Below are 27,981 nucleotides of genomic sequence, written 5' to 3'. Positions count from 1 at the left end.
TACTCCTCTGTTTTTAAAGAAAAGCTGCTGAAAAGTAGAAAACGTGCATGCAGTGTTACTGGTGATTTCTCTTTGAGTCTTTAACTCTTTTAATATATATTTTTTCCCCTCATCTGGTACAAAAGATGAAACATGACAAACACTTAGGCTGAAATAGGAACAAAAAAGAGTGGAGCATCTCAGAGCTCCCTGTCCTTGCAGGATTGATGAGCTGGGGTGAGGGCAGCTCCTTGCAGTGGTGCCTCCCTTTCTGGATCATTGAAAGGATTACCCAAAACAGGGACTGCTTCAATCATTGTGGCTCCAGTGCCCACAGGTGGATTTTCAACCTGTCCAACACTTGTTACAGATGGGAGAGGAAAAGAGAGCCCTAGGATTCCACATAAATAACAGGCAGGAAAAGCTGCTCTGTGGAGCAGTCTGCAGTGTGGTAAACACTGATGTAGAAACAGGGGCACTTTTCCAAGCTGGCCTTAAATTGCCTTGCTTCAGACAGTTTATAAATATTTGTCTCCAAACTGTGCTGCATGCATGCAGAGCTCACAGTTAACAGTGAAGCACAAAGCAAACTGAGGAGTTGCTATTTACAGTGGAAAAAACAGAGAATTCCTGAATAGTTTGGGTTGGAAAGGACCTTAAAGATCATCTCAATCCAACCCCCTGCCATGGGCAGGGACACCTTCCTCTGTCCCAGGTTGTTTCATGTTCTGTCCAGCTTGTCCTTGAGCACTTCCAGGAATGGGGCAGCCACAGCTTCTCTGGGCAACCTGTCCCATGGCCTCACCACCCACACAGAGAAGAATTTCCTCTCAAAATGTAGTCTAAAGCTCCTCTCTTTCAGCATAAAGCCATTACCCTTGTAAATAGTCTCTCTCCATATTTCTTGCAGGCTCCCTTTAGGCACTGAAAGGCCATAATTAGGTGACCCCACATCCTTCCTCACATCAGAGTAACCAAAAAGCCTCAAAACCTCTTTGCTGTACTTTTTTCCTCTTTTTTCTCTCCTCTAGTTGATTTTCCTTGTGGAAGAACAGGCAGCAGTCTCTGGTTGGGAGGCAGGGTTTCCAGCAAGGTGAACCCAGCAGCAATAGTGTGGTATTTTCCTCTAGAGCATCTCCTTTGGGGCTGTTCCAGCACTCACTCTCATTAGGAAAAGGTTGAACACACTGAATACCACAATAATGAGGTTCTGGCATCCTTGTGACAGCTGGAGCTCTTGGCAGCTGCTTTTCTTCCTCCCTTCCAGCTTTTGTCAGCAGGGGGAAGAGGCTGATGGCAAAGCAGGGGTGGTTGCTGGAGCTTTGGGAAGCCTGGGCTGTCAGGTGGCTTTTTTCCCTTCTATTTCAAACTTGTTGTCCTTAACATGAATCCTTTTGCTGCCTTGTTGGAAAAGGTAAGTTAGACACAGAGAATAAGCCTGGCTTCTCATCCCCCAGTAATAATCACTCAGATGGACTTGGTAGCTTAGTGAGATACCTGAGGATGGAGAGAGGGCATGGCTGCATTTGGCTTGGCCGCCCCCTTAAATATGCCCAGAACCCTTAAAATAACACACTCTTGGATTTTCAGGCTGTCACATCCTTCATGGTCAACCTTTTGGCATCTTTTATGGAGTAGGGAAGTTCTTTTGAAGAGCCTTTTGTGCTGGGTGGGACAGCCCCAGGGATGGAGGAACTTCCAACTGTGGCAGAGAGCAGCAGGCAGCAAGGAGAGGGTGCCCTTGGGTTGAAAACCCAGGATTTGTGCATGAGTGGGAAGAAATGTGTTGTGAGCTCACAAGGATGGGCAGTAAAGGAGTGGAAGCTCTAAAACATTTGAAGAGTTTTTTCTTCCCTATAATCCCTGGATGTGGGGAAAATCTTTTATTTAAGAAAAGTTTGGATGTGGCACTGGGTGCCAGGATTTAGTTGGGGTGTTGGGGCTGGATTGGACTCAATGATCTTGAAAGTCTCTTCCAACCTGGTAATTCTGTGAATTCTGTGCTTGCTGCAGCTTCCACACCTCCTGGGATTTTATTGGGAAGAAGCTGCTCTGCTGACCAGGGGTGGGATCAACTCTGGAATGATTATCTGCAAGCTGGCTGAATTGTTTCCTAAAACTCACTTTAAGCATTTGAAAAAGCCAGAGCCTAGGTTGGCCAGAGAGGCTGTGGACTCCTCATCCTTAGAGGTGTTCAAGGCCAGGCTGGACAGGGCTTGGAGCAAGCTGGTCTAGTGGGAAGTGTCCCTGCCCATGGAAGGGTTTTGGAACTAGATGGTCTTAAGGGTCACTTCCAGCCTGAATCATTCTGTGATTCTCTAAAGCTCAGCCAAATTTTTTAATTGTTGTGTCTCCTGAGAATTGTTTTAGAAGGAAAAGAAAGAAGGATTGTGGAAACCCAGAGCAGTGGGAATATTTCTCTGTCTGCTCTGGGGTGCCCTGACCCCCAGGGCAGCACTGACTTTGTCCCTCATTCATGGAGAAAGTTTCCTACACTCCAGAACAGACTGGAACCCACAAAAGTGTGCAATAGATTTTAGAGAGCAGTGCAGGTTTATCACTTGGTGAGAAATTGAGGGTTTGGGATTTTTAGTGTGCTGTGGATGGAAGCAAGATGGAGGGCACAGGGTGTCATCCTGGGTTTCTTCTTCCTGCTGCTTCTTCCTCCTTCTCCATGGGTTTGGGTGGCATTTTGTAATTGAGCAGAAAAGTCCCCATTGCAGCTCTGTGGGATCAGTTATTGGGTTAAAAGGGAAAATAATCCAGGTGCCAGTTCTTAATTGGATAGTTTAGTATTAAAAGCCCTTGGAACAAGAGATTGTTGCCATTTGGTGCCTTCTAATGAAAAGCTGCTGAACTCACAGCAGTGAGACTGTTTTACTGATAAGAAATGATAAACACCTTAGTCTGAACATGAGCTACTGTCTCAAGTGCCTTCAGTCCAGAATAAGATGAGAGGAATGGAAGATTTGTCTTTCCAGACAAGCTGTGGGTCTGCTGGTAGATAAAACCAGCACTGGGAGATAAACAATGGGAAGGATTCCACTGGTTGATGAATGGATATTTGCTTTTGCAAAAGATATTTGCTTTTACAAATAAACTTTAGGTCTGCTGATCAGTGAAATTAGACATTGAAAGATGACAGAAACAATGGAGAAGAAAACCCCCTAAATTCCATGAGAATTAAAACTTAAAAGGGAGGGTTGTACATTAGAGGGGAATCTTTGGTGACCCTGAGATGCATTAGAAAGTCTCTTTTCCCAGCCCAGCAGCTGAAGAAGGAGTCAGAACTCTTCAGTTCTCGTTCTCAAGGTTGTTTATTATTTCTTATCTATAAAATTCTTTCTCTGGCCTGTCCAGGTCCATTCAGCAGGACAGACAGAGACATTCTGCCTGCCCCTGAGGTCGTGTTATCTTTTTATACTAAAAACTACCTGTACATTATTTACTATAACTTCCCAATACCTATCACCTATGTTAGACAGTGAGCTTCTAAACCAATCCAAAAGTGCCAACATCACAGCAGAAGATGGAGGCCAAGAAGAAGAAGAAGGAGAAAGGCTGGACACGCCCAGATTCCTCCATCTTGCCCCCCTGAACCTCCATTCTAAAAACCCCAAAAAATCTATTTTTCATTCCATGACAAACTAATTATTATTCTACCTGTACTTTCATGGCTTGCAAATCTTCATATAAGGTTGGTAATTTTTTCCGTGGGTCATAATCAAAGCCACAGATGTTCTGGGCTCTGTGCCAGGGTCTCTGAGCCCCCTGGCAGGGGTCCTGACAATCCAGGACAGCCAGAGGGATGTCCTGAATTCCAACATGGTATCAGGCATTTTGGGAAGTCTGTACCTTCCAAGTACCTCAACCAATGGGGAAAGAGAGAAGGGAAATGGGGCTGGGAAATTGGGATAAAAAGGAGGCTGCATCCCCCAAAAATTGGAGAGATCCCAGGGGAATGTCCCATGGCCTCTCCCTTTATTCATATAAAGTGAAAGGACTGTCTCCTTTTTGGACATAAACTGTCGCTGACATCTTTTATGAAAAATCCTTTCCTTAGGATTTTTCCTCCAGAGAAGCTGGAGGCCTCTGGAACGAAATGTAAACATTGATTATCTGCTGCTGTGGAATGCAACAGGTGCGTCTGTGATTGGCCCATGTTGGATGTTTGTAATTAATGGCCAATCACAGTCAGCTGGCTGAGACACAGAGCCCCAGCCACAAACTTTTGTTACCATTCTTTCTTACTCTATTCTTAGCCAGCCTTCTGATGAAATTCTTGCTTCTATTCTTTTAGTATAGTTTTAATGTAATATATATCATAAAATAATAAATCAAGCCTTCTGAAACATGGAGTCAGATCCTCATCTCTTCCCTCATCCTGAGACCGCTGTGAACACGGTCACAATAAACCTCTGATGTTTGTGGATTCATTTTCCTAGCACAGAGAAGCCAGCAGCTGGTACCCCCCCCCCCAGAGGATGCCACGGGCTCTTGACTGGTTCTGACGGTGCCATCTGGCTGTGTCTGCAGGTGCAGAGCATCATCCGCTCGCAGACCAGCATGGGCATGCGGCACCGGGACCGCTCCACCACCGGCAACACCCTCAAGACCGGCTTCAACTCCGCCCTCACCACCTACTTCTTCGGGGCTGACCTCAAGGGCAAGCTCACCATCTCCCACTTCCTGGACTTCCAGCGCAAGCTGCAGCACGACATTCTCAAACTTGAGGTTTGGAATGGTTGTTTTTGTCCAGGGGAGGGCAGTGCAGCATGGGTTGTGCTTAGGGTGGGTGAGAAAAATGCCAATCACTTGGGGTTTTTTTAATTTTAGAAGTTTAATGATAATAAAATGGTTATAAAAATAGCAATCTAGTTAGAGTAATAATAATTTGGACAATTTGGATTAGGACAATATGAGACAATAAAAACAAAGAGTTACAGACAGTCTGGGCACCTCTTTCTGGGCAAAATAAGCCCAAAAAAGGCCCCACCTTAACAGAGGATTAACCCTTAAAAGCAACAGCCTGTTGCATATTCATACACCTCATCCATGATGCATAAATTCCATTCAAACTCAGGATTCTGTCTGGGCAGTGTCAGCTTCTTCCTCTGAATCCTGACAGTGTCTTCAGGGCTGAGCCAGGCAGGAAGAACTCGATAATGGAGCAATAAATTCTCTTTCTCTGAGAGATTTGGGTGTCCTGTGGCTGCTACCTGGTGCAAGACGTTTCTTTATAAAAAAGTATCTTGCACAGCATAGTTTTTATTTTAACATTATGTTATAACCTAAAATTATATTTAACACACCACTTAAGAAAATTAATACAGCATTACTTTCTAACACAACACATATAATATTCATTTGAATATTTGTGAAAAGCCAATCATAAAATACACATTTGTCACAGTGGGGCTTCTGGAGGAGGAGCAAGAGACTGAGAAGGGTACAAGGGGAATTTCTACAGCTGTGACTTACAGATCCAAGCTGTTTAATTCCTGATGGGCATTTCAGTGCCTGTGGCACTCCCCAAGGAACATCTCCAGCATTTGTTGGTGGCTGCTCTTGGTACATCCTGGGTGTGTGTTCCTCTAAAAGCCTGGCTGTTGCCTTGGCTCTGCTGATGGGGATGATTTAAGGGAAAACCAGCAGAGGTTGTGAGTGGCCTGTTGCTGCCTTGCTGAGGAAGGTTGGTCTGAGTCTTAATCAGTGAGCTGGGCCCTAAAGGACCAGGATTTATAACATTCCCAAAACTCTTCATTGTCACCATCATATTTGCTGAAAAATCCCTTTGCCAAGGATTTTTCTCCTGGGAAGCTGAGAAGCCTCAGAGAAAAATGAAAGCAATAATTATCTGATTTGCTTCTCTTGTGTTTTGCTGCTTTGGAATGTGGTTTGGTCATTGTTTTATTGTTTCATGTGAATTGTTTTAACTTAATGACCAATCACAGCCAGGCTGTGTCAGACTCTGGAGAGAGTCACAAGATTCTTTATCTTTTAGCCTTCTCTCTGTATCCTTTCTCTATTCTTTAGTGTAGTTTAGTATAGTATTCTTTTATATAATATAATATCATATAATATATCATATCATATCATATCATAAAATAATAAATTAGCCTTCTGAGAACATGGAGTCAGATTCCTTCATCCCTCCTCTGTCTGGGGAACCCCAAAAATACCACACTTCATCTCTGCTTTTGTCCCCATCTTTTCTGTTTGCTTCATTTTTCTGAATGTTTCTGCTGGGAAAGTGTTCATGGCTTGTTTGGATCCTCCTAATTAGGTGGTCTCTATTATGTGACCTCTGTTGTTCACTCCTGGATGTTTTATGAGAAATATTGTCTATCTCTAGTAAATTTAGTCTCCTTTTTAATTTGCATTACCCTGAGTTTTAACAGCAGCTCCCAGCCTCCTGCTCCTAGTCACAAAACCTGAATTTAATCATCACCCTTCAAAATTTGGTTCTTTTGTATAAAATCAGCAGAAGGACAGCAACAGGGGACTTGCTGGCCTGTCTCAGCTCCCAGGTAGAGCTGACTCAGTTGGAAATGGTGCCCATCACTGCATCAGGCTGCAGGGTTCAACCTGGCTTGAGCAAAACCAGGCTTTTATTTGCATTGGAAATCAGGATTTGTGCATAAGAAGATGTCCCCCAGCCTGTCAGGATAACAGAATTCAGAGCTCTGTCTCTTCATTCTGGTGTATTATTGCTCACATGCTCAGGTTGTGTGATCAGCATTTTCTCAAATTCTTATCAAGTCAGTCATTGCAATTTAAAACTGAATTTATTCCCTTTTTCATTTGGAATTTACAAATTCAAGTAAGGAACTGACCCAAGGACTGATTATTTTATTTTTGTGGAGGCAATTGCCTGGTTCACTGCCTTCATTTCCTGGCCATTAAAGCAGGTGCTGTGGCCCTGCCTTTGCAGGGGGAATTGGCTGTTCAAGACAATGTTCTTTGTGAACTGGGTCAGCTCCTCAGTGCCTCTGCAAATTGAAAGGAATAAAATACTCTTTAAGGTGAAGAAACATTAGGTGTAACCTGAATGTAAAGGCAAGAGAAGCAGAGATTTTTCTATGCCCTGTTTTCCCCTGCCCTGTTCACTCCAGGGTGGACACTGAGGTGTTCCTGACCCTGTGCTCCCTCCACAGCTCCCCACTCCCCTCATTAAGAGGCAATGGGGATTTTTCTTTCCAGTTTCATGATACTTGTTCTTCTATTTCTGCTGTGACAATTTAGTTCTTGATGATTTCAGTCAATTGTGCATCTCCTGGATAATAGTAGTTGCTTTTCTAACAGATTATTTATAAAGTGGGGACAATAAAAGATATTTATATCTGGGTAAGTTATCAGATATCATAAAGGCATCATTACTGACTCCCTGCCAGCACCAGGCTGATACTCATTTCCACTGAAACATTGATGGTTCTGCTCTGCCAAACTGAACTTTTCCTTGAGTTCATGCTACTAAAGCCCTGATTTTCCTGTTCCTAACTCTCATTGATTTAGGCAAAACTGGCCTATTTCTGTCCCCACATTATGCAATGGGGCTTCTCTCCTTTTCAGCTTTTATCTCTTTTGACCTGATGTCCCACCTTTCCTCCTTGCTTCACATTTGATGTGTTTGTTCACACTTAAGGAGCTTTTCCCAGAGTGTCTGGTGGGTTTGTGTTGTTCCTTTGCCAGGGAGTGCCCTGATGCCCTCAGCTGCTTGAAAAGCACAGCAATTCAGAGATGAGATTCTCCTGAGAAGAGAGGGGTTTACCCTGCCCCATGTAAATCAGGAGAATGTGAGAAGTGGTGCTGTGCTGAACTCTTCTTCCCTCATCTGCTCATCCTCTGCTGGCTCAGTAAAACTGGAGCATGGTCTGAAGCTGGGATGTTGATTTGAAACCCAGTTTTTGTTCATGTTCAGAGCTCTGGGGAGGCCCTTGGGGAAATGCAGGTCTGAAGAATCTCCTGGGGCTGCTGCAGCCCCTGAGTGACCCAGAGCCTCTGTTCCCCAACTGGGATGCTGGCTTTGTCTCATCTGAAAGAAAGGTGCTTTAAGAAAGAACCTTTTTTAAAAGCTTTTCCCATTCAGCTCAGCATCCAGGCATTTTTGCAGTTCATCCCCTTGAGCTGTTTTCTGCTGACTGAAGGTGGAACAATAGTTTCTGACCATCTGAACCCACTTTATCTTCCTCTTACTGGTTTTGGTTCATTTTTTTTTAGAAATCAAAATATCCATGCATATTTCTTGCTAGGATTCAGCAGAAGCCCTCACAGAGGAATTAACTCAGACAAAGCCCTGAACATTTCAATGTTCCTTATGGCTGAAGTGTTGATAGCAGGTTTAAATAACCATGGCCTGCTGTTTTCTTCTTCTCTTCTGCTTTTATTTCTTTTTCTATGCAAGTATATTTTCCATCATTTTATGAAGACTCAGCAGTCAACTCGGTTGCAGGAAGGGAAGGATGAGGAAAGTAACCACAGCCAGAGGTAGAGGAGATACTTTTAATGCCTTATTTCAACCTTTTGGGGTTTGGCTGCTTGGAGGAAGCTGTGGTCAGTTTTTGGGTTATGGGGTGGCCCAGCTTAGCTAAAGCTGAGCCACAGGACCCAGCCCAGCAAATGGGGCTCCTGGCAAGGTCCTACAGCCAGAAGTCCCTTTTTCTGGTGGCTTGCTTTGACAAACAGTGACAAGTTTGTCTGGAGAGGCTCTGCAGCTCTCACATGTCCCCTTGGGACAGGTGGTGTTGGGCTCTTTTTTTGGGTTTTGAGTGGAAGATCTCTGTGAATCTGGAAGATGAATAGGACTTGACATCATTGTTTATGCTATTTCTGCTTGGTAGTGCCTGTCCCAGATATTCCTGTGTCCTTGGAGGACCAAAAGGAGTCCCAGCCAGCCTTTGGGGCTCTCCCAGCCTAAATTTTTTTAGGATTCTGGAAGAGCACCTAGAAAAGATGTGTGAGCCCTTTGTTCTCCTTTTCTTTGTCACTCCTGCAAGGCACCCCAAAACCTGCTGATAGCACTGGTTTAATCCCCATATTTTTCCTCTTTCCCAAGGATTAAGGATGCCCCAATGTCCCCAAGCAAAGTAAAACAGGATTCTGTAAGAATATGGCAAAAGTACAAGACATCACTGCTGTCATCTGGAAAATTCCTTATTTTCTGTGTCTGTTCTGTGACAGGTGATGTGGGAGTAACCTCTTTATCCTGGAAATTCCTGTTTTCATGGCCAACGCCAATACAGTTACTGCCTGGTTTGGGTTTTTATGAAGAAGGGGTGCTGGATGCTCTTCCATCTGCACACAGCTCATTAGAAAGTCCTAAATCCTTTGGGATCTCAGGCCTGTCTTATAAAATACTCTGGTTTCAGAATTGGATTTTATGGTAATAACTTAAATATTTAAGTGCCTTTCTGAGTCCCAGTGTTGGAATAGTTAGATTCCAAGTAATCCTGTAGCAGGTATTAAAAACTGCTCTGTTGTTACCAGCTTACTCAAGATTTTTTGGGATTCTGCCCTGATTTTTATATAGGCTGGCAGAGCAATACAGCTTTTCAGTGATTTGTTAACAGTAACAAAACTTGCAGTAATGAGTCACATATCTTTGTTTCTGTTGCAGTCATTTAAGGGGAAAATGAGCAACTTAAGTAAATGGTTTTGAGTAGCCTGAAAAATGAAGTCTGGCAGTGTCAGATTGGCTGAGCTTGGTAAGGAGGGGCCCAAAACTCAGACTTTTGGAGGTCAGTTTGCTGCTGAACTTACACAAGACATTTTTGTTTGGTTTTAAGTCACTTTTATGACAATCTGTGTCATGATCAGCTGTGTTGTCTCTCACAGTTCCCTTTACCTGCTGATCCTCTCACTTCAGCCTCGCCCTGACCCAGCCCCTGTGGGAACAGTGATGGGGAATGTCATGTTTTCCCTTTTTCCTTATGAATTCTGCCTTTTCAGCAATCCTGTGATGGATTTTGTGTACTTACACAGTTTTGTCAGTTCTGTATCTATATCTTGCATATCTACAACTCCTGCTTTAGCTCCAGATTTGATTTCTCTTCCTTCACATGATGCTTACAAACCAGCACTTGTGGAATTGCTTCTTCAGTAGGGCAATTAATGACAGGTACAAAAGTTGATTGTATTCTCTGCTGGTGATTTCCTGGCCTGGCTGCAGGGGAAGGAGAGGAGGATGGGCTGATGGCTAAATACAGAAAGCCTGAAGTGTGCCCAAAGTGTGCCCCATGAGTGCTCTGTTTGTCCCAGAGGATGTGTCACTGTTGTCAGGCCCTGACTAGATAAAAGGTGTGTTGATAACTAATAACCTTTAAACAGCTCTGGAGGAAAAGAGGATCTGGATATGGAGACTGTACCCTCCAGAATTATTTAGTGGAGTCAGAGATGGACAAAGCCATGATGGATTTAGTGCCAAGGAGAGGGGAGTTACCAGGAGACTCTGCAGACCTACAGATTCCTTCTGCATTTCCCTGGTAGGAGTTGAGGGGACAGAAGTGAGGCTGATGTCCCTGCCTTTGTTGGATGGCCATGAAAGGGTGCTGGGTGACAGAACTGTGTGACATGCCCAGTTAAAAGTTGGGTCATCCAAGCAGTGTGAATAGTTTCACATCAGGGAGCTCTGCAGTTAAGCAGGCACAGTCCAGCATACACAGATGGAATCTGGGAATTTCTGGGCAGGCAGTGGAATTGACTTGGACAGCTCATCCTGGTTTTGACAGCATTCAGAGCTGGCAGCCTGCTTTTGTCTTGGCCTGTGAGTGGAAAGGGTCTCATGCAGCCTCATGCAGCTTTCAGGTTGACTGCAGCATCTCAGCTTTGGGGAAAAGCTGGCATTCAGTTCCTGTCCAGTGTCAGCCAGAGACCTGGGGAGAATTCAGAGTGGAACATTAGTATGGAAAAAATATCTGAGGCTAGGGATAAGTTATGAGGCCATGGTATGTGCAGCTTAAGGAAGGGCAGAAGGGAGAGATAACTGTCTCAGGAAACATGAGGAGTCACCATAAAGGAGTCTGAGGCAAGTCATTTTCATCAATCAGGAACAGCAGAGCAGGTAATGAAATGCCTAAGTGTGCACCAGGGGAGGTTTAGTTGAAATCCAAGGCAGGTTGAATTCCAGTCCCTTTTTCCATGGAGCAGGGGGATGCTGGTGGGTGGGGTTTCACTGTCACAGGGCAGTTACCAAAAGCTGGACTTTGTCCCTCAGTCAGAGGATGCCATAAATGCTGTTCCTAACTGATTCCTCCCTAGTCCAGGTGAGGAAACTTGTGCCAGAGAAATCAAACCCTCCCAGCCTCGCTCTGAAAGGCAGAGGAGGGGTCTGTGGGGTGGTTTTGGGGGGCCTCAGGATTATAAGAGCATACTGAGCAACTGCAGCTGTAAAATCACAGAATGTCCTGAGTGGGAAGAGACCCACAAGGATCATGGAGCCCTGCCCAGGACACCCCAACAATCCCACCCTGTCCCTGAGAACATTTTCCAAACACTCCTGGAGCTCTGGCAGCCCTGGGGCAATGCCCATTCCTTGGGAAGCTGTTCCATGCCTGATCACCCTCTGGGGAAAGAACCTTTGCCCAATATCCAACCTAAACTCCTGCCACAACTTCAGGCTGTTCCCTTGGGTCTGTCACTGGTCACCAAAATATCCAGTGATCCAGCAGTGTGCCAGTGAGGCTGGCAGGGTGTGTGTGGCAGTTCATGTGCTTGTGAGCATGGCTGGGACACAGAGGAGCAGCTGTGGCATCCTCCTCTTTGGGATGGATGCTTCATGGGGCACCCACCTGGGAGAGAAGTGCCTTGCTTGTGTTAGAACCAGGTGACTTGAGTGTGGTTGATGCAGTGGCTCTGCAGGGGAAGCTGTGGAGGGTTTTATTGGAATTTCTATTTATTGCATCATTAGCAGCAGTGGAAGGCTTTGCTCTGTACCAAGAGGCTCCTTTGCTTTATGAGGGGTGTGTAAATCCACTGCTGAGCTCCTGCAGTGCAGCAGAGCCTTGTGTGGGACCCCTGCAAATAAAATCCCAGGAGTGCTCTTTGCATTCATTACCTTGCCACAGGAGTGTGTGGAGGTTGGTATCAGAGTCCATAAATTAGGAAATGTGAGTTATTCAGCATAGATGCTCTTGTGCACAACCAAGTTAGGGAGCAGCAAAAGCTGGGGGGCAGAGGCTGGGAATGTCTGTGTGAGCACATTCTTGTAGCAGGTACCTGACCTGTGCCTCCTCCTGCTGCTGGATAAATAAACACTCAGTCCTCTTGTTCCTTCTCCCCTTCCAGGCTCTGTATTCAGAGCTGTTCTGCAGCTCCTCACCTTGCTGGCTGTGCTTCAGCCCTGCCTTTGCTTCTGCTGATGTAGGAGGAACATGGAAGCAGGACCCTTTTCCCTGCTAGGCTGAATTAAACTCCTGCAAACTTGTTCTTCTTGGAGAATTGAACACCAAGGTCAAGCAGAAAACAATGTGAACTCTTAACAGGCAGTGAGGGAGCTGTATTTCTTAATAAAACTGTGTACAGCAGTTCCATGGAGACTTAGATGTTGGGATTTTTCAGAGTAATGGCTTCACTCGGGTTCTTGCAGCTCCTCTGTCCTGTGTGTTTTCCTGCAGGAGGGTTGGGACTTTGTTCTGCTTCTGAACTTTCCTTTTATTCAGGGAGCATGCAGGACAGAAAAGCTGCTGTGTTCCATGGCACCAGGAGCACTGTCAAGGGCAGGGATGGCAGCGAGGTCTGGAGAGCAGGCATGGGAGGAGATTGCTCAGCTCTTCCCCCTCAGCATCCCTTTAATTTAGCAGACCTTTTTCCTTAGCATTACTGATTCCTTTTCTTCAGGTTTCCTTCCTGTCATTCCCTCACTGCACAGAATTTCAAAACACTGATCTGCTCAGAGCCTGCAGGAAGATCTTTTTATTCAGGGGCTGAAGTTCAGGTGCAGCCATCTTTACATAACCTTCTTTAATTGCTCATTAAAGTGGAACAAGTGGCTGGTGATGGCAATGAATTTTTCCCCCTTGCAGGCAGCAGTGGCTTGCCAAGGTCAATGAAATCTCCAAAGCTTCTCTCCAACATCAGCTCTGCTGGGATTGCACTGCTGCTGACAGATGGACATTTTGAAACTGGCTGCTACATATTCACTTAGGCAGAGAGGGGAAAGTGTGAACAGGGAGAGCATTTGGAAGATTGGATTTTTCTCATGTGAAAATAGCTCCCTTTCCTTCATTTCTTTATTATTTTTAAGGTAAAAAAGAAGCAATGGTCCAGGCAGGGTTTGGCATTTCCTCCTGCCCATTTTCATTCCTCTTTTTTTGGCAGCTCTGAAGATCTTTAGAGCTGTGTCTTTGGGTGGGTTTTACCAAATAAAGCAATAATTACACCTAGGGGCTCTGTAGGCTGTGTCCAGAGCAGGCTGAGCTTCATCTTGCAAAACCCAGTGCTTTAGATCCATGTCCAGAGAAGAAACCTTTCAGCATAAATTATCCCCCTCTGAAAAATGAGTATTTTAAATCTTCAATCTTCCCAAACAAAAAGCCTTTAGAAACTTTTCCCTTTCTTTTCTTCTGGCAGTAATTCAGTGCCTGTGCAAACACTTCAGCTTACTCACAAATACATTAAATTTTTTTGGATGGACGAGGTTGCTGGGATTTAGGGAGATATATAGTGTTTTCCCCTTTCTTTTTCTTCCTGTCATAGTTGTATATGCAACTTGACAAGAGATCCTGGCAGCCTCCTTCTCCAGAACAGTAAACAGAGCCAGTGCTGCAGTAGTTTGCAGATAAATAATGTATTACAGCCTGTCAAATAAAGCTTTGAGCAAATACCACTTTAAAGGGTCATATATTATGAATCTGAGTATTACCCTACAGATCATTATTTCCCAGACCCTTTTGATTCCTTATTATGCACAGAGCAGCTCTGGGAACAGGTCACCTTTTCCCACTACCCCTAAACCTGATGGAATTAGTATTAGCAAGATTCTCCCGTGGATGTTTTTTATTTAACTTGCAGAAAGAAGCTCAGAGATCATCCCTCAACACTTCTCTCCCATCCAAATGTCCTTGAAGATGTATTTCTCTTTGCTGTCTCAATTAGGAATGTGGCACACATACATTTATTTATTTAAGATCCTTGCTTTGAGGTTGCAGGGAATACATCATGTTTGATTGGCTTTTAAGGGAAACCTTCCTAGAAATTTAGGAGCCTGCTAAAATACAGCTGGATATTTAGCTAATGTGAGTGTTTGAAGAGGATAGGGAGCATATCCTTTTGGCATTGCTTTAGGAAAAGTCTGAGTTGTGTTTTCATGGTGCTGGCTCCAGTTACAGCTGGGTGTTTCCCTCCTGCACCGATGGGATTTGGTGGATCCCAAATGCTCTCTGTGCCTGTGCCAAGTGCAGGGGCCTGGAGGTTATTTCAGCCATTTTCTTCTTCAGCAAACAAAGCAGGAGACACAAGCCACCAGTGTGTGTCCAGCCCAAAAATGCCAGCTTAGGAAGGAGGGGATAATCAATTAATTCCACTTTTCCATGGGAGGTTTTGCCAGGCACTTGTGGTTGTCTGTGCTGCTGAGCCCTCTCTGGGGCTTTGGTGTCCCCTCCCCACTGCAGAGCAGGGGCTGCTCTCGTGGGCCCACTGGGGTCTGGTGGCAGCAATCACAAAACACTGCTCCTCCTCTTTGATGCAGTTTTTTAAACTCCCCTTCTCTGAGAGGATATTTGTTGGATTTTTTGACACAGAGATGGGGCAACTGAGAACTCAGAAATAAAACAACCAAGAAATGTTTATAAAACTTTTATTTTCAGTCTTATGTGAGGAGTAAAACAATAGAGATGTTATGAATCACACCATCACAATTAAAAGCCAACTATTTTCTAATTACAATACATTATAAACACTTCTTAACCTATCAACTTTTACCACACCATGCTGTAAATACCTTAAAACCAATCATCTAAAGTGACCCCTCAGAAGTCCTACTACAATACATCTCTCACTGTTCTACTTCTCCAGAGTATCTAATCTTATTTACAAAACCATCCTTTAAAACTTGTTTCTAGTTCCATTTCTCTCTCAACAATGTCTGTCCTGTTCCATGACATTTCTAAATCAGCATTTCTTATCTCAAAGTTTACATAACAAGTACATACTATGTGAGCCTTCTGTGAAACTTTGAAAATTCTCTACAAATCCATTTCCCACAGATTGTAGCATTGGAGTTTTAGGTAGAATCTTCCCCTATTAACACTATTGCTTAGGACAAATTTCTTGAGGAGGAAGGAGAGTCAGCTGGGAAGGGAAACCTTCCCCTGAGAAATGTGTGGTACCCAAACTTGGCCTTTTTCTGAGGCCATGGGAACTGCTTCATTTCCCACTGGTGAGCCTTGCTGCCAGAAGGAGAAATAAAAGGAAACCAATGTCTGCATTTAGGAACTTGCAGTAGGTTTTATTTCCACCAGGATGTTTCTCATGGTGGTGTCTCTGAGTTGCTTTGGGCTGGATGCTCCTCAGCCTGGGATTTGATTTCCTGCAGGGGAAGGTGGATTGAGTTAGTGGAGGAAAAAAACAATGAAGCAAGGAAGAAAAGATATTATGGGTCTGTTGTTTTATGATGGCTCCTTGTATTGCCTTTCCATAAAGTTGTGCAATTAAGGAGATGTAGAAGCAAGGAAATTGCTTCTTTGTCCTCTGCTCTCCTCATGTGAGAAAGCTTTTCTCTCAGAAGGAAGGAGAGTGGGGTTGTTTGAACAAATCTGGGAATTTCATCTTAGAGAGGAGCAGGAATGTGATCATCCAGTCAGGTTTGGGGGGAGTTTGGGGCTATTTAACATGTGTGTAAGGTTATGGGTAATCTTTTAAATAACAAAAAAAAAAAAAAAAAAAAATCAGGGAGTACCCTGCTGTGTGTTTGGACTGGCTACAGGGACTGGGCCAGCAAAGCTGGTGAAGTCAAGGGCTGCACCCCATTTCTGCTGCTTTCTCCCCTACCTCAGGATTCCAGAATGGTTTGGGTTGGAAGGGACCCTAAAGCTCAGCTCATCCCACCCCTGCCCTGGCCAAGGACACCATGCCAGGCTGCTCCCAGCCCCATCCAGCCTGGCCTTGGGCACTGCCAGGGCTCCAGGGACAGCCACAGCTGCTCTGGGCACCCTGTGCCAGGGCCTGCCCACCCTGCCAGGGAACAATTCCTAATTCCCAATATCCCATCTAAACCTCCCTTATTTTAGTTTGAAGCCATTCCCTCCTGTCCTTTCCCTCCAGTTCCTGCTGAGCTGTTCCATAAACACCTCAGATTTCCTTTCACATCACGTTGGCTCTGAATGAATTTCAAAATTCTTTCAAGCCTTTTTATATTTCAAGCTAATTTCTTCAGCACCTCAGGTGTCCTGGCCTGCAGGAGGAACCCTGGCCAGCATTCTGTCCCCTCTCCTTGCCTGGTGCAGATGCAGAATCCACTGCTGGCACCAAGTGGCTGCCGGTGGAAGCTGCTCCAGAGGTGTTGGACTCGCTGGCCGATTGTGGGTGTGATTTTGGGCTGGGGTAGGACCCCCCCGTCCTCTGTTTGTCCTGGTGGGATGTTGGGAGCAGGAGCTGCTCCACCCCCTCTGGATAATGCCAGGTGAGCTCTGCTTTGGCCCTGCTTTTGCTCCTTTGAGATCCATAAAGGGAAAAGGCTGTCAGAGCACTTGGTAGCTGTAATAAACCCCAGTGTGCTGTGCCCTGCAGCCCCTCCCTGGAGGGTGTGGGGTTTTTTCCCCTCCAGAGAACACAGAAATAACCTGTACAGTGTCATCCTGTGCCTGAGGGCAGATCATTGTGATTGCCTGGGAATGGGCACTATTTCTCCTGCTTTTTCAAATACCCAGAGGATTTTAACACTGTTTGTAGGCTGTGTATTGAGTACTGAAAGACAAATTCCTGTAGGCTTTGCACCCTCCTTCATCTCCAAGTGCTGAGTTGTGTTTGGCTGGGAGACATGCCAGAGGGTGGAGGAGCAGGAGGTACCTCTGCCCCCAGGAAAGGGGTGTCAGGGGTAGCTGGGGGTTGTCTTTCATCAGGAATCAATAAGTTTCCACTCACAAATCCTTTGGAGCCCAGTTTCTTAATGGTTCAACACAATCTCCGACATAGCAGAAAAAATAAACAGAATTTCCTCCCTGAAATTTCTTTTTAAATGACATGGCCTGCTTATTCCTTCTGTAATTAATTTAAATGCATCTGACAGCAGCTTGGAGGCAAGATTTGAACTTTCTTTATCCCTCACTGTGATGCTGTTGCTTTTGCTCAGTTCAGTGGTGCTTCTGTTGGAATTTGGGAATGGATGTGGACCAGCTCTCACTTCCCAGCCCCTGTCTGGGCTGACCTGGCTGTACATGACAGTGGACATCTATGTGTCCTGGTTTAATGTTAGAAATGTTCATTTTAAAATGAGATAAATAATAAGCAGCATAAATTCCATAGTTTCCAGGGGTTTTTTTTATTTCTTGTGAATAGCTGTGTGGTGTATCAGTAGAAAAATGAAGATGAAAAGTATTTACATTTTTCCTTCCTGATCTTTTTTGCATCTGGTGCTGCAAAACTGACCACAATCTCAAAGTTTAGTTCCAAAAAGCTGCAAGGAGCTGGTTCTTTATTTCCCCATCTGCAGGGAGCTGTGCTTGCTTGTGTTACCCCATGGAACTGATCCTGAGTGCAGGGCAGGGGGAGAGGGGGCTGATGGGCTTTAGACACCAACTTGAGATTTTCTGAGCATAGTCACCACTTAGGAGGTTGAGCTGAGCTATTTGGACACATTTCCTAGCCTTTAATTAAAGATTCTACCTAAAGCTCTGCTAAAACCTGGGGTATTTTAAGGCTGTTGGTAGAAAAATGCTGATTTGTGTCTTTGGGGATGAAATTAGGAATATTACAGCAGAAAAAAGCTTCACAAGCAGCACTGATGGAAAATTTTTGTGTCCCAGGGGCATTTTCTTTGCATTCTTCAGGCATGGCAGAAACTACTACTTCTGCTTTTTAATGAAGAGCATTTCCAAAAATGAATTTTCCCTCTCCTTTTCCCAGCACTGGACATTGGGAGAGGCCCATGTTTTGCATGATGTGTGAGCCCCAAAGCCTGTATAGATGACAGTAAAAATCATCATTTTCCCCCAGAAGTGTGTGGGCCACTCAGGTGAAAACACAAGGGGCTGAGGAGCAGAATTTCTCCATTTGGGATCTGCCTCCTGCCAGAGTCACCCATACAAATCCCTCCAGCCCTGGTGCTCCACTTACCAGGAATTCCTTGGTTTCCCACTGGGAAAAGCAGCCAAAGTCTGGTTGATGTGGTAATAATTAAAAATTCATCAGCACTGAAGAGCAGCTGAGGCTGGAATGGTCAGCTCAGCAGGCGGCAGAATGTCAGTCACTGGTACCAAGTTGTTCCCCATGAGTTTAAAAATTCATTTTGTTGTTAAATGTCATCTTCTGCCTTGTCATCAGCTGGAGTGTTGGTGTTGTGTTTCCTGGTAAATTTGGAGGAACATAATCTGTCCCAAGTGCTGAGATCTGTGAAGCTGGGTGAAGTCTGATGTTGATGCTGGTGGATTCACAGAGATGGGAGAAGAGAAAAGATGAAATCCCCATTATTCAGAGGTGGGCTCCCACCCAGCACCTTCCCAGGCTGGGGAATGGCTTTTCCCTCCTCCCCTGCAGTGCAAGCCAGGAGACAAACCACTGCAGGGGAGATGGATGAGTGGAGAAAACCTTCTCTACCCTTCCCAAAAGGGCTTTTTGAAAGTTCTGCAGGGGCCTCACAGCAGCATTTGTGAGAGTCAGGGTCTGGAAGGGTCTGAGGATGAGGAGAACTTGGGGAAGGTGAAGTCTGGAGACATCCATGAACCTTCCCTTGCTGGGACACTGGCCTTGGAGCAGAGAAGAGTAAAATTAGAAGACCTTTGCAGGACTTCTCTTTGGTTAATTAACCACTGTCCCTGTTTAGAGCAGCCACCCATCAGCCCAGAACTGTGGGATAAAGCTGGGAGGGATTTCTGAGTTCTTTTTCCTTCCTTTTTTCTTCTTTCTTTTCCCTGAGGATTTTTTCTTTCCAGCTCACAGCTGTACATTCTCTATTTCTTCAGGGAGGTCCTGACCTCAACAGGTGTCCTCACACTGGGGCACCATTAAATGTTGGTTTTTGGGGGTTTGTTTTGTTTTTGGGGTTTTTTTAACTTTTGTCAAGGTTGGGATTGAAGTGCTTGAGATGGTATTCTGTTTTTAGATTTAGATGTCTATTATTTTTATTTATATTATAAATTGCGAGGTTTATAGTATTTTATTAATAAGTTATAAAATATTTAAATTTTTATATAAGTATTTTAAGGTTAAACTATTTAATTAATAAATTACACTGAAATTATTTTTACTTTTGATTTAATAACTAATTACTTGAAGTCCGCAATGTGGAATTTTTTGTTTAATTATAAAACTAACAACATTTTATAATACTTTAATTAATATTTTAGTGTTTTAAAATACTTAAAATTATGAAGAAGAAGGGGAAGAAAAACATTTAGCTACTGTCTTAAAACATTTGTTTTGTCTCATATATTGTTATATTTTAAAATTCTAAACTCTAAGTTTTCTACTCTGTGATATTACACACTTGTAATTAAACTACACACTCATAATCTTAGTGCTATCAATCAATTTTGGGAGCTTTCTCTACAGCTTCAGGTCAAATGAAAACTCACCTGAAAGGTGGCTGTTCTCAGGTGGGGTTGGGCTCTTTCTCCAGGCAGCACTGACAGAACCAGAGGACACAGCCTTAACCTGCACCACGGGAAATATGGGTTGGATATTAGGAAAATGTTTTTTACATAAAGGGTGATAAAGAACTGGAATGCCCTGCCTGGAGAGGTGGTGCAGTCACCATCCCTGGATGTGTTTAACAAAGCCTGGATGTGGCACTGGGTGCCAGGGTTTAGTTGAGGTGTTGGGGCTGGGTTGGACTTGATGATCTTGGAGGTCTCTTGCAACCTTGTGACTCTGTGAATTCTGTGAAATGCAGTGTTCTCTTGGGGGTTAGAGTCTGTTATTACAGAAAGTCTAAAATTCTCAGCATCCAGGACTCCAGCAGAGGCTTCTCCCAAGAGCTGTCCAAGGAATTGCACATAGGAATTGCTCATAGGGTGGGGAGACAATCCTGGGGAAAGCAGATGCTGGAGCCCATCAGCACTTCTCCCTCACCAGAGTTTCCTGCAATGTTAATCCTTTATGGTGCCTTTTCTGTGCCTCCCAGCTGAGGTGGAGCCTTGTGCTGCTCCTGGTTTTCACTCCCTGTCCCTTCCGTGGCAGTTCGAGCGGCACGACCCGGTGGAGGGGCGGATCACGGAGCGGCAGTTCGGGAGCATGCTGCTGGCCTACAGCGGGGTGCAGTCCAAGAAGCTCACTGTCATGCTCAAGCAGCTCAAGAAGCACTTCCAGGATGGAGAGGTCAGTGGCATTCATGGAAAATTTGGGAAAATTTCTCACTGAGAAATGAGTTAAGCAATCCCCGTGCTCTTTGGAAAAGCATCCGCTCCGTGTTGAGCTGTGGGAGAGAGGGAAGAGCTGAGAGTGCAGTGGTTGGTGTCCAGTGCAGCCTGTAGGTTTGTTCCTTATGAAAAGAGATGCTGTAATTTTAAAAATTCAATTTGCTGAATGGCAGCCTGGGTCTGGAGCCAGGACAAACACTGAAGCCGTGCTCCCAGTTCCTGGCTCGACCTTGGATTCGTTAGCTGCTGTGAGCAGGCTGTTTATTATTTAGTTATTAACTTCTGGGAAAAATTACTCACAATTTAGTGAGGAGTAAGTTTGCAGACCCTACACTCATTAATTCAGGGAGAGTCCTTGGAATAAGATATCCATACCACAAGATGTGCTTTATCAGGTAAGGCAAGTATGGGCTGAGAAATTATTGAGCATTAGAATTTTACATCTGCCCCTGTAATGGATGTTCTTTTATTAAGCTAGAATGTTCTTTTATTAACTGGGATATAAACAAGCAATTCATCAAAGTGAGAATGGATGGAAAGTCTTTGGCTGGCTGTTTTAGAGCTGCTTTCTTCTGACTTCAGAACCAGAGTTTATTTCTTAACTGGTTTAGGTGCCAAGTGTGTTATAAAACACAAGTTCTGACCAGGGTCTGCAGCTCTTTTTCTTCCTGAATGGGATTCCTACATTAACAGGAATAATTTGATTTCTCCAGAAGAAAGTGCTTAAATGCAATGTGTGTCTAAGAGAAAATATCAGTTCTGCTTTTGAAGTTTGCAAATTGTTGATTTTTTTGCTGTGATTTTTGAGTTTATATACATATGTGTGTGTGTGTGTAGATATTACTGAACAGTAGCTGGCTGTGTGAGAAAAGAGGCAAATGAATTTATTTTGGAAGGTTTCCTACAGCAGATGTTTTCTTCCTTTCATGTGTAAGCCAAGACTCTGACATCTGTGCCAGAGGAAGAACTTCTTGTTCTTACCTTATTCCTCATCCCCAAATCAGCCAGATTGTCTTTCTATTTACAGCCAGCCAGATTCAGAGCAAATCTTTATCTTCCTTTATTCCAAGGACTTTCAAGGAGAGAAAATGAGCAATAGGACAAAAAAAAAAAAAAAAACACTTTTAAGGAACAGAAGTGGTGAAAAATTCATGATTGCTTACACTGGTGAGGATGAAATGCCCAGAAAATGTCCCAAACTCACCCAGCAAGGCTTTCCCTTGGAAGTACAGTTCTTTTGAGAGAGCTTTCTTATGGAATCTGCCAAATCTTGTCTTCTTTGTCTGGTGCAATTACCTTGACTGCACAAGGCAGCCCTGGCAGCCTCTAAAACAATAAAACTCTGGGTTTAATCTAATCTTTAGCTGTTTTCCAAGGCTGTTATTCTTCATTCCTGCTTTTGAGAGTGACAAGTTTTCTTCTATTAACTGCTAATCTGCTTTCATTATTTTTTTTTCCTTGAGGAAAAATCCCATTTTACCCTGGGTAGGTGAACTTTGCCTATTCAGCAGAGCTGCCGCACTCTGTTTTGTCTAACATTGCTTATGAGTGTCCTCCCCAAGCTGTACTCACACAGCTGCTTTTCTCCTGGTAAGAAGGACCCGAGCCATCAGCAATATTCACAAGCAATGTATTATTTGCTTTATGCCCCCCTAAGTGCTGGGAAACCAAGCTGTCTCTTCAGAAATCAGTGATTCATGTCATCTCCCACATGGGCTTCAAGGGCTGGCTGGGGTTTTGGCAGGGGTGGCAGTGAGCTGGAATTCCTGGCTGGACCTGGGTTCCCAGGTGAAAAGCCCTCATTTGAGCTGTTGTGTTACAAGCAGGTAAGTGCTTCTGGAATCTCCCTGTTTATGTTTTGTGAGGATTACTTGGGTGATGAAGGGATTCAGCTGATTATGAATTAACAGCTGGAGCTACAAATGCTTTGAAAGATATGATCATTCATCTGTTAGTTTGCCTGAGGCTGTCCCAGTCTCTGATTTTTATTTTATTTTGGTATCTGGAACAGAGATAGCGTTGATGCCAGCCCCACCTATAGGATTCCTCAAAAAATACAAAATTTCATAACATTGGTGGTATTCTTGCTACAGAGATTCAGTTATTTTGTCCCCATGAAAGCCATGATTTGTAGGATACACTTGTGTCACTGGTTTTGTGTTTCCAGCTGGTGAAAGGACCACAAGGGCCAGGTTGGGTGGGGCTGGGGGCAGCCTGGGATAGTGGGAGGTGTCCCTGCCCATGGGACACCATGGAATGAGATGAGCTTTGAGGTCCCTTCCCACACAAACCATTGCAGGATTCCAGACAGGGCTCCATTCTGCACAGACAGCAGTGCTGCTTGGCCTTGGCAAATGCCATTTTGGGAATCCCAGGGAAATACAAGGTTTATGGCTCTTTGCTTAGAACACTGCAACCCCCAGAAGTCCCAGACAGAGCAGGCAGATCACAGCACAGATCACTTCTGCTGGCCTGGAAGTGCCACACACCTCGTGGTTCCTCCAGGCTTTCCACTCTCCCTGCTCTGGCAGGGAGACATCATGGTAATTGCAAAGATGTTTTCTCTTGTAGAACCATTGTACAAAACAGAGGGATCTTTGCATTGCTTCCTGCAGAAGCACCTGATTTATTGGATTATTTTTTCCCTAGGACTGTATTTAATTTAATTTTGCTGTACATCCTCGTGTTCCCCTCAGGAAGAGGAGCAGGCAGACATTCAAGGAAAGCTCCCTGCAGAGTCACCAGGGATTTCTCTCCTCAGTCAGCTCTGTTGTCCACATGTGCTCTCCCATTTTGCCATCTCATCCTTTTTGGCCCAGATCCATGAATCCAGGGCTGACAAAGCTGCTGTTGCATGTGTCAGTGCACACCGAGATCATCAGTGTGGGGCCACATACTCCCTTACAGCAAAGATAGGAACAAGCTGCAAATGTCTGTATGGAAAGACCTTTAAAATGTTCTTTTTCTTTCAAAAGATTGGTGGCTTCTTCTCTGATTAGAAGTCGTTTGAGCAGAGTTACAGCAGATTGTGTAAATTTATATTTGACAGTACCCGCTGAACACATCCAGGTCCTGGAGCTGGGCTGTGTTCTGCAGTTTGGATTTTTAATATCTTGCTCTATTAATCTGTCATGCCAGGCAGGATAGGAGGAGCCTGAAGCTGAACTCTCTTGACAAGCTGATTTATGTGTCCCAGAGAGGGAGTCTGAGTGGTTATTACTGTGGTGATGATTCACCTCCTCCTTGGCTCCCTGCCGTGGCTCTGCTGGAGTTGGAGGCTCCAGCTCCTGTCCCAGTGATGCCTCTGGTTTGAGCTTTTATATTTCAGATTCTGAGCTGCTTTAGTGTGTGGGTCTGAGCTTCACATGAGGGGATGGTGAGCTCTGTGCACAGAGCAGGGAGACAAAACAATTCCTGCTCCAGCTGGGGACCAAGGACAAATGATCCAAATCTCAGGCCCAAGAGCACAAACACCGTGGGCTGGAGAGAGAAAAACAAGCAGGGTGGGACTGCAGGGGCTAAAGCTGGAACTGGACAATGAACTGCAGGATGCAAAAGGAGCAGAACTGATAAAACTGACAGACCCCATTACCAGTTGAGCATTTTGTGCCCATTTTGGTTCATCTTGGGTGCAGCCCTGGCTGGGCTCTTGTGCTGCCCAAGGTGGATCCATGGAGGAGATCCTGTTAATAAATCCCTGCTTTATTCTTTAACTCTATCCAGCCTCTGTTCCAGGTCTGCCTTCCCAAGGCATCCCCAGCAGTGCTGTGGTGGTGCTGCAGCTGCACAGGGTGATAAAATCAGTGTAACCAGGTGGGGTTCAGAGCTGTGCTCAGCAGCAGTTCTTTCCTGGGGATCTCAGGGTGTTTTTCCATGGCTGTCCCAGAGTGTGGCTCTCACTGAGCACCTGGCCCAGGTAAGTGGAGCAGGCAGGGATCCTGCCTCCAGCCGCAAAGCAAACTGGGACACTTCTGTGCTTCAGTGTCACCTTCTGCCACACTGGGTAGGACCTGGATTCCCTCAGAGATCCCTGGATCTCCTGGGAGAGACCTTACAGTCCATGGGCTTGTTGAAATTTTATCTTTTTTTGTTGTTAGGGTTGGGATTAAATGTGTGAGATGGTATTTCTTGTTTGGATTCAGATGTTTATTAGTTCTTATCTGTATTACAGTCTCACAAACCCTGAGTTCTACAGCACTTAACTAACAAATTACAAAATGGAGATGTATCTCTCTCTACAAGGTCTTTTAAAGATAAACTGTTTAATTAAGAAATGGTACTTAAATTATTTTTACTTTTAACTCAGTAACTAACTACTTGTGACTTGCAATGCAGTCTTTTTTATCTAACTACATTTCTAACATTTCTTAAACTCGTGAAGAAGGTGAAGAAGAAGGACTAGCTTCTGCTCTAAAATTTTTATGTTGCTTTATATATATTACTGTATTTTAAAATCTTAAACTCTTAAGTTTTTTACTATGTGATATTACACACTTTTATTCAAACTACACACCTATAATCTTAGTTTTATCATTTAATTTTGGAAGCCTTTTCTATGGCTTCAGGTTAAATGTAGTGTTTTCTTGGGGGTCAGTGTCTGTCAGCACAGAAAGTCTGAAATTCTCAATAACCAGGAAAGGTTACTGAGAATATCAATATATCAGAATATCAAATCAAAATATCAAACACGGACTGTTTGATATTGCCATTGCCAGTGTGCAGGCTTCAAATCAATTGATCAGTTCACCTGTTTGCAGTGGTCTCCTGCATCTGAGGTCTGCTCACCTGGGAATGGTTTTCAGTTCTTTCCCTTTGTGGGACTGGTGGGGCCAAGAGGGGAACAGAAGTACAGATCACAACCCAAACATCCAAACTGCCAAGGCTGAGTTTTTGCAGTGTGCAGATGAATTCTGCACTTCTGGCTGCAGCTTTGGGCCAGTGAGTTACTGTGTCATTTCCAGGAGTGCCCATGGTCTCTGTCCCATCGCTCCTGAGATCAGGAGTGTCCATGATCTCTCTCCCATCCAGGAGTGTCCATCACTCTGTCCCATGAGTGTCTTTTCTCTGTCCTAGGGGCTGACTTTTGAGGAGGTGGAGAACTTCTTCACTTTTCTGAAGAACATCAATGATGTGGACACAGCTTTGAGCTTCTACCACATGGCTGGAGCTTCTCTTGATAAAGGTACTGAAACCTGTGGGACACCACTGTTTCCTCTTCATCCCCATCTTCTGAAGTCACCTTTTTTCCTGCTTATACAAAGGACTTTAAAAATGAGTGTGAAAGAATTCTTGCAGAGTTGTCTTCTGTGGAGATCTCTGATCACATGGCAGAGGCACAGCAGCAGTGGGCTGGGGGTAGGAACTGCTGAACCCTTGGTTTGTTCCGGCTTTGCTCAAAAATCATAGACTTTGCCTAGAAACAAGGGCTGGGTGCTGCATTTCTGATTGGGAAGCCAAGCAGTGGCAAACACCTTTGGAGCTCCTGGGAGTGCTGGAGGGAAAGAGGGGGAGACTGGAACACCACTGAGGTCCCAGACTGGGCATTAAAGTCTGTCCAGAGACTGAATTTCAGATAACCCACAGTCCAGAGGAGAGGGCTGAACAAACCTCAGAGCTGGTGTTTCCTGGGGACCTTGCTAACAATGTGGTTTATTGATCAGCCCAATCCATATCCTTCTCCCCCTCATCATGTTTCCTTTTCTCAGCTGCTCTGTCTCAGGTTTGTTCTTAGATCTGACACACTGATTTAAAAAAAAAGGCAGAAAATCCCCCAAATATATTTCAAACCAAGTCCCACCCTGCTGCCAGGATCTGTCACAAGTGCTTTGGTCTTTGGGTTTTTTTAAGAGGGAATTTTTTTAACGGACTGAGGATATAAAATAAAGATGGCAAACTCATTAAAAGAGTTTTAGGCTAAGTGGAAACTCTTGTCTGCTACAAAGTTAAAGCTGATTCATGTAGGCAGCTGCAGACTTAAACATTTTGCAAGCCAGCTATTCCAATTGCTGCTGTTGGGGGAATATTAAGGCATTAATAGGTTTGGGGGCAGTGGAATTACAGAGGGAAACAAATGTGTCACATCTCTTCTTGTGTGTGTCAGCAGCCCTTCTCATCTTGAATTTTTTGGGGGAAATCATCTGTATCTTTGGTTTAGAACATCATTATCTTAGGACTTAAAAGAACCTGATAGGATTTCCTTCATTTAAAAGTAAAATACCAAGTCTGGGTGTGCTGCTGCTGCTCTGAGCTCTTTCTGGAGCATCCCAGAGGAGCTGATAGCCCAGCAAATCAAATTTACTCAGTGCCTACAGGAAATTAGCATTTGTCCTGTCATGGAGTATACATTTTCACAGAATTTTGGTGTGTGTGCAGTTGGTAAATCAGTGTGATTGCTTTTTAATTATGTGTCATTAATGAGCTTGTGCAGCCACTGAGCTGGGAATGCTTGGCTGGGCTAAGGGAACCTTCCTTGGGCAGGGATCAGATTTAAATAAACCATAAATGGGGTGAGCCCTCCCAAAAGTGAAGCTTTCACGAGGTTGCTGGTTACAAACTAACAAAGTAAAAATTACACTGGCATGGAAACTAGGAAGAGGTTGGTATGTGTAATAATTTGCTGTTAACAATGCAGCAAACATTATTATGATTTTAAAAGGGCTGTTTAAAATTTCAGAGGGGAAAAAATGGCTGCTACCAGACAGCCAGAGCCTGACAGCCTGTTTTCTGTGCTGAATTGAAGTCTCTTCTTCTTCTAAAAAGGATCATAAACCTGTATTTTAATGACCCATTTAAAAACACCCAGATTATTTGTTAGCCCATCTTTCATTTTCCCAGCAACATAATAGCTGTCATTCTCCTAAATCACAAGCATTCCTTAGGAGACTTCCCCAGCCTGGGCTCACAGTTGGAAGCAGGACAGGAACTGAATTTGATGCTTATTCCCCTTTTAGGAGGGTGTGAATTGCACTTTTCCTGGCACTGTGTGCAGCCAGGCTTTCCAAGCAACCCTGCTGCCAGCAGGGAGCTGTGGGATAACTCCTGTGGGGTTTGGGGCAAGGCATGGATGGGCCAAAGCACAGGGAGAAGCTGATCCCACTGATCCATGGCTTAGAGCAGGGCTGGAGCCCCAGAGAGGTTCATGGAAAATCATTTTATTTGAATGTTGCTGCTTGAAATGGCTGCAGAGTGGACAGGGAGTCAGGAAGTCTGAAATTCTCAGTAACCAGGTTGAGGTGAGCTGGGGTGCAGCCATGGAATTGCTGCTTGCTGTGCCTTGGAGAGGGGTGGGAGAAGTCAGCCCCCCTGGAAGCACAGCTTGGGGTGCTCCTGTGCAGTAAAGGCAGGGCTGGGAGGGGGCTCTGGGGCCCTGGTGTCCAACAGGATCCCCTGCACTCAGGTTTGGGTGTCTCCAAGGAATCTCCTTTCTTTCCACGTGTCTGGCTGTGGATGTTGCACCAACAGCTCTGCTCTGGTCTGGGAGCTCTCCTTTTTTCTT

The 27,981-nt window shown here is 44.6% G+C and overlaps 1 protein-coding gene across 1 annotated transcript in view; it reads left to right on the top strand.

Moving 5' to 3' along the window:
• Positions 1–27,981, top strand: part of MICU1 (mitochondrial calcium uptake 1) — a 92,980-nt gene that overhangs the window by 58,899 nt on the left and 6,100 nt on the right. Inside the window, exons 9-11 of the mRNA XM_058028643.1 lie at positions 4,516–4,713; positions 20,308–20,445; positions 25,560–25,668. Coding sequence (XP_057884626.1) covers positions 4,516–4,713; positions 20,308–20,445; positions 25,560–25,668 — 445 coding nt within the window. The remainder of the gene's footprint in view (positions 1–4,515; positions 4,714–20,307; positions 20,446–25,559; positions 25,669–27,981) is intronic.

Source organism: Melospiza georgiana, chromosome 8 (assembly GCF_028018845.1).
Source record: "Melospiza georgiana isolate bMelGeo1 chromosome 8, bMelGeo1.pri, whole genome shotgun sequence".
NCBI classification, from domain to species: domain Eukaryota; kingdom Metazoa; phylum Chordata; class Aves; order Passeriformes; family Passerellidae; genus Melospiza; species Melospiza georgiana.
Note: the sequence above shows the minus strand (reverse complement) of the source record. Positions and strands in the feature narration are given on the sequence as shown.